The sequence below is a fragment of the Neltuma alba genome, unplaced genomic scaffold, assembly GCF_004799145.2.
Source record: "Neltuma alba isolate B1F8T4 unplaced genomic scaffold, ASM479914v2 tig00012124_pilon, whole genome shotgun sequence".
Lineage (NCBI taxonomy): Eukaryota > Viridiplantae > Streptophyta > Magnoliopsida > Fabales > Fabaceae > Neltuma > Neltuma alba.
In genome coordinates this window covers 394573-409288 of record NW_021636676.1, presented here as the reverse complement: position 1 = coordinate 409288, position 14716 = coordinate 394573, and the positions used below count along the sequence as shown (strand labels likewise).

The window sequence follows — 14716 nt, the reverse complement described above, 5'->3', positions numbered from 1 at the left end:
TTTTTTTAAAGTGGGATAAGGTGTTTAAACACTTCGGAAATATATATAAAAGAGCACCCAGCACGTGAAAGTTTTTTTTTTTAACTCTTATATGTCCTGAAAATTTTATTTCATAACATTTTGGCTCTGAACTGTAATCTGTTATTAAGTTTGACCATTAAATAATGATCAACTATGTAATCCGTTAGAGTATTCTTGCTATGAAAATAAACTTTTAAAACATATAAGAACCAAAATAAACTTTGATGTTGGATGCTCCTTGATGAATACTGTGAGATATTTAAGCACCTTATCTTTTTGTTTTTTTTTTAAATTGTATGGATCTTAATCTCCGACCATACGGAAAACGACATTGCTCATGTTTAAAGATGAGTTGCCCCCACCTGAGTTCATGGGTATCTTTATACTAAGTTTTTAATTAAGGACTTTTGACCAATAATTTTTTCAAATATTTAATAGAAAAGTTACTAAAGCTAGAGATAAATAACTTCTTCAAGTTAAAAACTTAAAATCGTCACCCATGATATGCTCTGCCGAATAATTAAATGGATCAAAATTTGTAATATACATGTACGACAAATCTTATGAGCAGATTAGCATTGGATTCTTCATGTCACTGTAAGGGTCAATTTTAATCATTCCAATTTTTCTAAGCTTATAAATATGACATTATGTTGTTGGCGGGAATGAATTATGTGAATGGTAGCTCTCTTGTAATATCTTTTATATTGTATCGTGATGATGTCATTTGGCAATTAAGAAATTAATAATAATATCAACTGTAGTTATGAATATAATTATTTTTAATATAAAATATAAAATCTATAATAAATAAAATTACTCATAAATCGTCAAGAGCTTGTCCTATTTTTTAGCTAGGCACCAAACTTCCCAAGCTATGTCTATTTTGAATGCAGTATAATTTTCTTTTGTCGCATTAGAATGTAAAGTTCTAACTTTTGTTACAAAAGCTGAAACTGATCAAGACAAAATTATTCTTGTCAGAAAATAAAATAGAGAAGAGGGGATAGAGCGTCTGAACCGGGTCGGTTCCAATTTGAATTATCAAAACTCTACGGGTCAAATAATTGACGTTCAGGTAGGTAGGATCCAAACTGCTAAACTTTAATCAGGGTGCACAACAAATAGCGCCATGTAGAGAGAGAAAAAAGAAAAAAAAAACAGAGAAAACCGAAGAACTGAAAAATTTGGGCTAAAAAGACGCTCTTATTTATAGTTTTAGGTCACAATATATATTAGGATGGTGTAATTTCACATACTTTTAGAAGTCTTTTCACAAAATATTTCAAATGTCAAGAAATAAAAAAAATTAACAATATCGGAATAAATATAATATCAGTTAATGATTAAATTCTTGATTTAATTTATATTTTAATTAGAAGGATCTCAATTAAAATAACTTCGAACATAAGGGCAGACCCAAGTCTAGTAATTATTATGTCTCTTCTCTCAAAAGAAAATTTTAATTCTTTATATTATTTTATTTTGTTAATCATCTCATAGATTTGTCTTAGAAGAGTTATTTAAGCAAACTCTATTTGCTCAACTTTAAAAGTTTAAAGGGAAACCATCGGTAGCCATGATAAATATTGTTGTATTTTTAATCTGTTAAAAAATTAAAAGAAAAATATTTGCAGACTTTTTTTCCTTCTTTTTTGGAAGAGATTAGCTTTCCTTACTTTTCCTGTCAGACCAAAAGGCTGAGAGAAATCAAATGGCTCTACTCTCACCTGTCAGACACTACTTTCCCTTGGAGCTAAGTTCTCTGCTCTTAGTTCTTTCATGCTTCATCATCCCTGTCCCGTTTTTGTTCAATCTTAGAACTATAACAAGTAAATCCAAGTCGAATCTGAATCGGATTCCGTATCCACCAAAACTACCCATAATCGGAAATCTTCATCAGATAGGCTCCCTTCCACACCGTTCTTTTCGAACTCTCTCCAAAAAATACGGACCTATCATGTTTTTACAGTTGGGTCAGATTCCAACTGTGGTGGTTTCTTCTGCAGAATTGGCCTCCGAAGTTATGAAAACCCATGACCTGACCTTCGCTGATCGACCTCAGGGTATTGGTCCTACGCTCTTACTCTATGGATGTAATGACATTGGCTTTGGGAAGTACGATGAAAACTGGAGACAGAAGAAGAAAATATGTGTCAACGAATCTCTTAGCCTGAGAAGGGTTCAATCCTTCAAGAACGTCAGAGAAGAAGAAGCTCGGGAGTTAGTGAACAAGATCCGTGATTTGTGCTCGACTGGTGCGGGTTCTGTGAATTTGACTGACTTGCTTATTGCTTCATCAAACAATATCGTGTCTAAGTGTGCTCTTGGGGATCGGAGAGCTAGCGAGAAAGGTGATGATAGGTTGATGGCCATCTTCAGAGAGTTAGACGATTTCTTTGAAAGCGTCATTGAAGAAAACAGGAGCATGATGAAGAAGACAAGGGATGACCAATTCTGCATTAGGAAAAACTTGCTCGATATTCTCCTTCAACTCCTAGACGACGGCATGCTTGGCGATAGTTTCTCCCAAAACGACCTCAAATCCATCCTAATGGTTGGTCTCTCTCTTTCTGTCTCTTCTTGTTTTATTCTGATATTCTATTCCAAGTCAAAGCCCCTTTCGATGATTCTCCAGGTATTCAAATCCTGGGGTTGTGTATTAACGGAATGAATGATTCGTTGTGATAGATTAAAAATTCTTGATATATATATATAGTAGGATATATTTGTGGGAGGAAGCGACTCAAGTTCAGCAACAATGGAGTGGGCCATGGCGGAGTTGGTGATGAATCCAACGAAAATGCAGAAAGCCCAGGAAGAGGTAAGACGCTCAGTGGGGAACAAGTCAAAGATCGAGGACGAAGACATAAATCAAATGAATTACTTGAAATGTGTGGTCAAAGAACTTCTGAGATTGCATCCAGCCGCGACTCTCATTCCCTCTCGATTATCCAGATCAAGTGTGAATCTCGGAGGATACAATATTGCAGCCAAAATAACGCTGTACATAAACGCATGGGCAATTCGAAGAGATTCTGAGTTCTGGGAAAGACCTGAAGAGTTCATTCCTGAGAGATTCGAGAAGAACGATGTTGAATTCAAAGGGAAAAACTTCCATTTCATACCGTTTGGTTCAGGAAGAAGAGGATGTCCTGGAATGATATTTGGGGTTGCCGCTGTGGAATCCATTCTAGCTAATCTCTTGTACTGGCTTGACTGGAAGCTGCCTACTGTAAATGGCGTCACTGTTCATCACATGGATATGGAGGAGACGTTCGGGCTAGTTGTGAGTAAAAAAGTACCTCACTATCTTTAACCAATACCCCAGTATTAATTAATTCAGAACCATATATATGAATGAGATGACCATTTTGAGTGTGTTTTTATGTTATGGCTTGTCATCGAAGATTGTGCTAATATTTAGAAATGATGTTCAATATATAAATATATATCATATATCTGTTTGTACGTATACATGAAGTTGAAGTTTGCGTGCAGGAGACTGTGAGATGCTACTTGTAATTGTTCAATAAAAAAGTTAATTGGACAAATGTCTCATTCTCAGATTGATTATACTGATATAAAATGGGATAATATAATATCACTCGGGTGGCGTTTGGAAACTGGAAAAAGCAACCTCAATTTCCCTATATGAACAACTTGGCAATTACTATTCTTGACAAGGTATAGATATTATTCTTATATAAAAATTTGCCTCAAAATTAAAAATATACGCAGAAGAAGATTAATTTCCCAAGAAAATGTAACGATAAAGTTGTCATTATTGTCATATTTCACTGCAAAATAACAAGAATAGTAAGCTAAATGATAAGAGTGATAAGCGAAATAACAATTATGCAGTTGACTTTCTCATGAAATTAAGTTTCATGAAAAGTTGATATTATTTTCATATTTGTTAAGGACTCAAATATGAAGTAAAAGATTTGAAGAGAAAAAGGAAAGTTTATATTAGAAAATGCCGTAAGAATCTCATAACACTCACTAGCTAATAGACCAATGGAGAATCTCCAAGTTAGGATGTGTAATATTTGATGATCTATTCGTGTAGCCAATGACCTATTTATAGCTGAATTACATAGATAAAATAATTAAACAAAGTTTGGAAATTAATGATAATAGAAGGATAAAATATAATCCTACTTGAGTGGATAATGCCACTCATTTCTCAATTGAAAGCAATAGAAAATAATTCAAAACAATTCAAAATAGAATCAACTCATAATCCTTTGATTTTCTCTGGCACATTTCCTTGGATAAGTTAGCAATAGCTTATGCGTCCTAACAATATTTTACTGCCAAATGACAAGAGCGGTAAGTCAAATGACAAGAGAAGTGAGCCAAAAAACAAGTTTAATAAGCAAAATTACAAGTTTGACAATGAGTTTCTTATTAACTTCAAAACATTCAATAGATCTACCTTGTTACCATTTAGAACTAATAAATACAAAATGTTAATATTGTTTTGCCTATAAACAAAAGACTAACATTTCCATATCTTCATGTCATATTGTTGTCATCATAATAACAAGTCTGCAGTTACAACACTATTGGGTAAAGTTACAACAATAGTAAATCAAATAACAAAAAATAAGAGGTGCTTTAACAGCAACCAATTTCTACAATTAGCCATTTGAATATGAAAGATTGGTAGAAAATCAGGTTCGAAAAATACTATGAAGCTATAAGCAAAAGATAGGAAAATCATGTTTGAATATAATTTTATTCCTTTAGCTCAATCATTTACATATGAAAATTTAAACTAACAACCTTTTCGATTGCCAAGTTGATATTAGAATTTTATAACTTCAGCATTCAAAATGATAACATTCTGATTCACACCCTTTACTACAGCCCCTGAAACTTCATACTCAAATTAACAACTATTATCTCCTTCCATTTTTCCTCTCATACTTTGCCATTCCTCACATCGTAACACCTCTCCATCGTAAACAAACTCACAAATATCATACATGAATAATCAGATTAGAAAAACAAAAATATCTCACCTTAAACTAACTACAACCTCCTCCAACCAACATCTTTCATCATCAACTTCACCCCTCACTCCTTCCCAAAATATAACACCCAGTGACTAATAATGGAACTCACAAAATTGAAGAACAATATCACATTACTCGGTCTCAGATGGAATAAGAGAAGGAGAGTGTAGTTAGAAACATTACTGACTCGATTTCCTCTCAAATTGACAACTATTATCTCCTTTCATTTTCCCTCTCACACTTTGCCATTCTTCACATCGTAAGTTCGTAACCCCTCCCCATCGTAACCAAACCCACAGATATCATACATGAACAATCAAATTAGAAAAACAAAAATATCTCATCTTAAACTAACTACAACCTCCTCCAACTAACATCTTCCATCATCAACTTTACCTCTCACTTTTTCCCAAAATATAATACCTAGTGACTGACAATGGAACTCACAAAATTGAAGAACAATATCACATTGCTCGGTCTCAGATGGAAGAACGAAAGGAGAGTGTAGTTAGAAACATTACTCACCAGATTCTTAGGCTTAGAAGTTACAAAACACATCGTCCCCTCCTTGTCTTCTTGCTCTTGTCATGAATTTTTTTATGTTTGCCTTCATAAATGGTTTTCAATAACATAGGGGTATTTTAGTCTTTTAGACATGATTTGTTAATTGCAATTTAAGACCTGGTTCCTCCAAGCAATTAAACTTATTTAAGTACCCATTTCATCATTTTGCTAATTCAAGGGTCTTTTATTGTAATTTTCCCAAAATAGTTGGCTGACACGTGGGATTAAAAATGTCTGAGTTGTAGCATTCTCAACACAAATAAGCTGGGGCTGCTAGAGCACCCGAGAATTTCTCGTGAGGAGGAAGCTAATGTTAACTAATAGTGTGCACGTGGTGATGACAAGGAATCAAACTCAGCCGCTGACTCACTCTATATATGTGTGTGTGTGTGTGTGTGTCGCATAATAATGATTGATGACTAGAGTTTAGAGAGAAAAAGTTAAGAAGAATTAGGCAAGGAAAAAGTTAATAATCCGAACGAATGCATGTAAATCAATCTATTCTTGTTTAAATAAGATAGCCCAATAACTCTAATGAATGCAGATTAACCCCCACAACTAATTACAACAATAAAATGGGATGGTGTTAACCTAAATAGAAAAGAATAAGGGATTATCCTAACTATGAAATCCCAAAACAGTTCACACGTACACACACACACAAACACGCACAGGGTTAAAATTAGAATAACATTCTCTCTTAATATATATATATATATATATATTTAAATTTTCATACAAATTGATACAATAAAATATGTTAATATCAGAATATGACCAATAATGTATTTTTATTATTTTTTATTTCATAGCCACTTTCAGCATTTTCTTCCACATCTCATAATAATTTTGTTCAACGAATAATTAATAGGCATTCACATGGTTTCTAGCCATATTATAGACAATGCTCATATATTTTATTGGGAAATTTGGTTAAAAGTCTCTGTTTGAAAACTTAACCAGCTAAAATGGCCTAAATTAATTTGAGTGAGTATAACTATAATTTGTGAATCCAACTCTTTTTTCTGCTACGTTCAACATATCATCAATGATGTGTAATAATTATTAATGTGAAAGTCATTTACACACAACAAAAAATATGTTACACAGAATGAAAAAAAATTACACTCATGAATTATAGTTGCACATGCTCAAATTTAAGTCTATTTAGCCAATTAAGTTTTTAAATAGGAATTTTTTTAACCAAAGTTCCCTACTTTATTTGAATGATTATGACAAAATACCAGTATTTCAATCATTATGGCAAGACATTATTTTTCTTGCAATAGTAGTATTGACAACATGACAAATTTCGTCCCATGTCCTTGTCATAATGACTTCCATCATATTTCATTATATTACATGTTTTATTTGAATCATTAATTTTTCCACCTAGTATTTCTAATTAAATACAAGACTTCCGCTCTGATAAACCAAACTCCCCTAACTAATATTTTTTTATTAAAAGTAACTTTGATATTGTACTCCTCCGGTCCTAATTATAAGACCCAATTGACTTATTTGAGGAGATTAAGGAAGTAAGTTAAGTTGGTTATTTATAATAAATAAGTGTTGTCATTCCTAAAATATCCTTGCTAATTAAGTATATTGGCTAAAACTATCATTATTAGAAGGATTATCTTGGAAAAAAATGCATAAATATAAGAGACAAAATGGATTGGGTCTTATAATTAGGACCAAATAAAAAGTCAAATTGGGTCTTATAATAAGGACCGGAGGAGTATAAGAAATAACTAATTTTAATTAATATTATATATAGTTCTTTGCAGGATTTTGCGTATGGAATTGGATTCTTAAGATATATATGATCGAAAATTTTTGTTATTTACGTACGAAACTAGATTAGATGTGCCTCTAGTTTTTTACCTGATTCGTTGATTCTATTGGGTTAGAGCGTGTTGTCGCTTGTGAATGAGTCTGTGATTAGGGTGTGTTTGGTATGAGAGATTCGGAGGGAAGGGGAGGGAGGGAGAAGGATTTTAACCATTTCCCTTTGTTTGGCAACATATGAATTTTAGGAGGGGAGGCCCTCCCCTCCCCTCCTCAACCTTCCCTCCAAAATTGGGAGGATTTGGAGGGAAAAGACAATATTTTGTTATGTTGTGGCCATTATACCTATATTTATTTTTAATATCCCTATACTACTTTAAATCCTTTTTTTTTTGTCTCCAGACATTGCTCTCTTTTTTGCATGATCAAATATTTCATTCAAAGATGAGATACAGTACAAGTTGTGACTGAATATTATTTCATCCTTCTTTTTAATAATACTTCACGCTCTAGAGTATATTAGAATGTTGGTATAAGTATTATTACCTCCGGTCCTAATTATAAGACTCAGTTAACTAATTTAAGGGGATTAAGAAAGTAAGTTAAGTTAGTTATTTGTAACAAATAAGTGTTGTCATTCCTAAAATATCCTTGCTAATTAAGTATGTTGGTTAGAACTATCATTATTAGAAGGACTATCTTGGGAAAAAATGCATAAATATGAGAGACAAAATGGATTGGGGTCTTATAATTAGGACCAAACTAAAAGTCAAACGGGGTTTTATATTAAGGACCGGAGGTAGTACTTAATACATTAAATGTTATTTACAATTCTATTTTATTAAACATTCTATAAAATTTGAAAAAATAATCTTAAATAAAATAAGAGCAAAATTGTCCATGTTAAAATATTTTTCCCTCCCCTTCCCTCATGAATTAAACAAGATAATATTAAAAATCCTCCCCTCCCCTTTTTTTTTATAATCCAAACAAGATAATATTAAAATCCTTACACTCTCCTCCTCTCCCTTCCCCTTCTCTACATGAAAAGAGAGCAGGTGGTTGAAATATAATTAAGAACAGATAAAAGCAATGCATAGGATAGGAGGCAGTGCAGCATAGCAAACAAAAGCTTGTGTATTTTGCCAGAAAAATTGCTAGATACATAATTTTAAGTAAATGTGTTAAAAAAACTTGAAATTACGAAATTAAGAATTTTTAATTAAACAAGGTTGAAACTTTGAAAATACACGTATTAAAATTCTTTTTTAGGACATAAGTATTTAAAAATTTTTAAAATAACATTTGTGTTATAGAGGCTTTTTCTGGTCCAAATCTTCTCAGTAAATTAGCTCTACATTAGTTGTTAGGTCTATGCCCATCTCTAAAGAGGACAGGCTCTTTATATCACTCTAATTCTTATTATTTATTATTTGTAGGAATTTTTTTACATATAAAAAGAATATTAAACAGATAAAAAATTTTACTTTTGCTGTAATTAAAGAGATATATATGTAGGACAAAAATGTAATAAGTGATAGTATGTTTTTCCTCACTTATTTCCTCTCTCTTCGTCTTTATTATAGCATAATTGAAAATAAAATATTAAAAAAGTACAATTGACAGAGAATCAAAATTCCCTCTTATAAATGACAAATACTAATGACCAGAGTGCTATTTTATATGCATTTGTAAATGATTTTTTCACTAAATTATAAATAAAATAGGAAATATTATAATATTTTATAATAATAATAATAATAAAATGATAGTACAATTATTGTTATTTTTTAAAAAAATAAAAATTACGTCAAAGATCTTTTAAATTTTTAGGCTGTCAGAGTTTTGATTTGATGGTGGCCATCCTATTGCCCAGATCAGGAGTCCTTTTTTGTCAGCTTCTTGAGCCACTGATATTCCTCCACGCACATGGCAAGCAGTTTAATAATTTCAATAATGTTTATTTTTAAAAATATACAATAATATAATATACAAAAAGATATTTGAAAAAAATAAAGACAATGCGCTGGTATAAAAACTATGGGAATATTTCTGTCTACTCTAATCATTTCAGGTTATTAATTTTTCGTGATCCTGTACATACCTTTAGAGGCCTTTGATGAAGCTAGATTACTTTTTTCTAGGAATCAGCAGGAGACGGTTAACTATACTTATAGGAAAAATAATTCTATTATTAATTACCTTGCCAAGTTATTACATAGGATGGATGAGAATTATTACATCTTTGATCACATTCTATCTTTCTTAATGTGAGATGAATGTTGACAAAAGAAGCTCCTTTTCTATTTTTAACTCGGACTTTGTTCTTTTTTATTAATGAATATATAGTTTCTATTTAAAAAATAAAGACAAAATGAAATAAAAATTTTATATATAATCATAACTAAATATTTTTCCCTCGATCGTTCAATACAAGAGAGAAATGATAACCAAATCAAGAGGTTAATAAAAACACATTATACTTATCTTCCTTGCATTTCAATAGAAAAGTATTGAAAGGAATAAAAACAAAGGAACTTGCGTGGTTGCATGATTAAAAATATGCAGGAAGATTTTAAAATATGAAAATAATACATGAAGCTGAAAAGAATTATCATATTTATATGTATCATTATAAGCTATAAACTGTATGATCCTCTCTATACTATTGATATTTTATAAATGTATTAATAATCACTATTATTCCGGTAAAAAAAAAATCACTACCACAAAAAGTTTATTTTCATCCTTTATTTTTATCTGAAATTAAGAATAAAGAAATAAAAAAAATATCTTATACTCATCTGTTAAGCTAAACTAGACGAGTACATGGCCTCATACTTGTCTGTTAGGCCAAAACAAATGAGTATGAGGCCTCATACTCGTTTGTTCATGACCAACACATGAGTATGAGGCTCACATACTAAATGATACTGAGATAAATTTAAATAAAATATTAAATAATTATTTTTTTAAGAAATTCGATTTGAATTTAAACAAAGAAATTGAATTGAATTTTAAGAGAAAAGAAGGCTGCAGGCGCGCGAGGAGCGGGTATAGCTAGGACCTAAAAAACCCAGGGCACTAATAGGAATTAAAATGAGGCATTGGTCCCCATATGTTGTGCGAGGAATGATACAAGATGGTTTATACTTTTTTTTTTTGGCCAACAAAGAAGGTTTATACTACCTTGGTTTTAATGTGAAATTTGTGAAGAGGAAAAAAAACCCTCAACGTTAATATTATTATTGATTTGATTAATGTTTCTAGCATATGATCATTCAAGCAATTATTGGCAGCTATTTCTACATTGATATGATTGCTAGCAGTAATTTTCTTGTCTCTTTTTTTAATTCTTGTTCTCTTGTGGTGGTTGGAGGAAACGACTTTGTGTGCCATTTCTCTGGGATAAATTTTTCATTTTTTTATGCTTCATTTTATTTCAAAGGTACATAAAAAAAAGAAATATTATGTTTTTTTTTTCATACAAACATATTTATGTCTCCGATTGTGTTGTAAAGATCATAATACTATATTCATTTTTATATTTATCCAAAAAATTAATATTTTCCTCACAATTTTGAACAGAAACTTTAGAGATATTTGTACGATTCTGGTGCCCTGGATTTTTCTCCACATTGATAATGACTTGAATATATACACAGATGCGTGCATATGTCTCTATCCACGTGTGTGTCTATATGCATACATACATATACATACATACATATATATATATATATATCTTTTATACATGAACTTGCATTCTGCATTCTTCCTTACCCCTTGTCCCGTTCATCCTTCTGCAAAATTAGCATCATCAAAACCCCTCAATATATACTTAGAATAATCACCAATGGCTTTTCTGAATGCCACTTTTAACTTGTATCTCCTAGGCTTCGTCGCCCTCTTGTTCGTGTTAATTAAACTTACAAGACCAACAAAAAAGAAACCCAATCTGCCTCCATCTCCGCCGAAATTGCCAATTATCGGCCATATTCATCAGTTAGGCACTCTTCCTTATCGTTCTTTCAGAGACCTCTCTCTGAAACACGGTCCTCTCTTGTGGTTACAGCTCGGTCGGATTCCTGCTTTACTGGTCTCTTCTGCAGATTTGGCCAGAGAACTGATGAAGAACCAAGACGCAGTTTTTTCCGGCAGGTTTCAAAGCATATCTGCCAGAACCTTACTCTATGGATGTAAAGATATCGCCTATGCCGCCTATGGCGAAAGCTGGAGACAGAAAAGGAAGATTTGCGTGCTTGAACTTCTGAGCCTGAAAAGGGTTCGATCTTTCCGGGTCATAAGAGAAGAAGAAGTTGCAGAAATGGTGAAGGAGATACGAAGAGCTTGTTTGAGTGATACTAATTGCTCTGTGAACATAAGTGACCTCATATCTGCCACCACCAACAACATAATATGCAGATGCATAATTGGACAGAAGTATGATATATCAGAGAGCAGTGGGAGATTTGGGACGCTTGCGAGGAAGGAGATGATTCATCTTGCAGAGTTGATGGTGGGAGATTTCTTTCCTTGGTTGGGTTGGGTTGATGTTCTCACTGGGAAAATTCAAGAGCTTAAAGACACGTTTAAAGCCATGGATGGGTTCTTTGATGAGGTGACCGAGGATCATGAGAAGGTGATAAAGAAGGACGATGAGAAGAAAGACTTTGTGGATATTCTTCTTCAACTTCAACGGAGCGATAAGCTTGAATTCGAACCCACCCAAAATGACCTCAAAGCCATCCTAACGGTCTCTTTCTCATCGATCCCTCTCAAAATATCTGAGCTTAGTGTTAATAAGGCATTAAGGCTTATCTCTTTTAGCCATTTTCTGTCAAGTTATTTAATATACATATATATATGGTGTTTGAAGCTACTAATGAACATGAAGATAAGTTTAACTGATGAATTAATTTTTGCATTTGGATGTTTATGTAATTTCAGGACATGTTTTTAGGAGGGAACGAGACTACATCGACGACGCTGGAGTGGATTTTAACAGAGCTGTGGAGAAATCCAAGAATCATGAAGAAGGCGCAACAAGAGGTGAGAAAAGTGGTGGGTTCCAAATCAAAAGTGGACGAAAGTGACATAAACGAAATGAAGTACTTGAAACTTGTCATCAAAGAAGCTCTGAGATTACACCCACCGGCTCCTTTCTTGATCCCTCGAGAAACGATCTGTGATGCAAAACTAGGAGGCTATGATATTCCTTCCAAAACACTGATATTTGTGAACATATGGGCAATCCAAAGGGACCCAGAAATATGGGAAAATCCTGAAGATTTCATCCCAGAGAGATTTGAGAAGAATCAGATGGATTTCAAAGGACAAGACTTTGAATTCATCCCATTTGGTTCTGGGAAAAGGACATGTCCTGGTGTGGCCTTTGGACTTGCTTCAGTTGAGTTCCTGCTGGCCAGTCTTCTTCACTGGTTTGATTGGAATCTGCCTCAAGACGGTTCACCCGAGTGTGACATTGACATGAGTGAGACGTATGGGCTCACAGTGAAGAAGAAAGTCCCTATTTTTCTTCAACCTATACCGCTCTCGCTCCAATCTCAATCTGCTTAATTTGCTCTCTATCATGTCTTGTGCAAATACTTGTGATTTGTTTATGAAGTTAAGTGGTATAGGACTAAATAAATGAGTCTGATTTGTGGATGTAATATTGTATCAGGTTTTATCTTCCTAGAAAAATACTACGTGCAGGGCAGAATAAATGAGTACGAGCATGATCAGTGGTTGTTGATTCTGCGTTTGTTTTTGTGCCATTCCCTCTCTATCCCATTTTGTTAGCCCAGTTTTCAAATTTGTGTTCAGGGTCCACTAATATAAAAGTGAAAAACGAACCATCAGTAACCAGCGGTCATCAAAATATCTCTGTATGCACAGAATTTCCATAAATTTCAGCCTTGATTATATGTGGGAGTGGCTTTCAGTCCAAGCAATAATAATGTAATTAGTTGGAAAATTGATGATTATATTAATTGAATGTATTGGCGCACTAATATGTGAGTAATAACCGGACAAAACCTGGAATATAGTGCACCATGTGAAGAAGATAAGATAATGGAAGCTTGTACGCTAACGAATCTTGAAACTTCATTCGAATTACAGGCAAAATATTAAGTCGAAGACGAAGAGTATTTTTTTCTTTCTGGGTTGATTACTTAGGGCCTCAAGTCCTTATGAGGTACGTAGTATTTTAGTTTTAAAAACTGATTTTGCGGGCTACTGTTTATCATTATTATCCCTTAAATATAATAAAACAAGTTCTTAACCCCCACCCCCACCCCCAATTTAGACAGTTCTCATCTCACTTTTTCTACACACGTTATCTCAGTGCGCGAGTTTTTGTAAGGCGAATAGTTTCATGACATTAACCGTTTCTGCCCGTAACATAAGATTTCAAAGGTCAAAGTCTCGTGCGTCGTCGAACTCTAGTTTTTTATTTTACAGATATTATTTATTATCATATCTTAAATATTACCAAGTGGAGAATTCATTGACAGTCCCTAATTAAAAAATTAACTATGCAAATTAGGTACTTTTCAACTTTGTTTAAAGATTCATCAGCAACCCTTTTTTTGGGACACCTTTTTTTAAAGTGGGATAAGGTGTTTAAACACTTCGGAAATATATATAAAAGAGCACCTAGCATGTGAAAGTTTTTTTTTTTAACTCTTATATGTCCTGAAAATTTTATTTCATAACATTTTGGCTCTGAACTGTAATCTGTTATTAAGTTTGACCATTAAATAATGATCAAACTATGTAATCCGTTAGAGTATTCTTGCTATGAAAATAAACTTTTAAAACATATAAGAACCAAAATAAACTTTGATGTTGGATGCTCCTTGATGAATACTGTGAGATATTTAAGCACCTTATCTTTTTGTTTTTTTTTAAATTGTATGGATCTTAATCTCCGACCATACGGAAAACGACATTGCTCATGTTTAAAGATGAGTTGCCCCACCTGAGTTCATGGGTATCTTTATACTAAGTTTTTAATTAAGGACTTTTGACCAATAATTTTTTCAAATATTTAATAGAAAAGTTACTAAAGCTAGAGATAAATAACTTCTTCAAGTTAAAAACTTAAAATCGTCACCCATGATATGCTCTGCCGAATAATTAAATGGATCAAAATTTGTAATATACATGTACGACAAATCTTATGAGCAGATTAGCATTGGATTCTTCATGTCACTGTAAGGGTCAATTTTAATCATTCCAATTTTTCTAAGCTTATAAATATGACATTATGTTGTTGGCGGGAATGAATTATGTGAATGGTAGCTCTC

The 14716-nt window shown here is 32.8% G+C and overlaps 1 protein-coding gene and 1 pseudogene across 1 annotated transcript; both read left to right on the top strand.

The window, feature by feature from the left end:
• The first annotated feature begins 1735 nt into the window (after positions 1–1735).
• On the top strand, positions 1736–3358 carry LOC114723139 (cytochrome P450 71A1-like; annotated as a pseudogene).
• A 7832-nt stretch (positions 3359–11190) lies between these two features.
• LOC114723108 (cytochrome P450 71A1-like) lies at positions 11191–13180 on the top strand. Its single transcript, XM_028909260.1, has 2 exons — positions 11191–12156; positions 12351–13180. Exons 1-2 carry the CDS (start codon positions 11257–11259, stop codon positions 12978–12980), a joined length of 1530 nt encoding a protein of 509 aa, XP_028765093.1. The 5' UTR covers positions 11191–11256; the 3' UTR covers positions 12981–13180.
• Positions 13181–14716: the final 1536 nt, after the last annotated feature.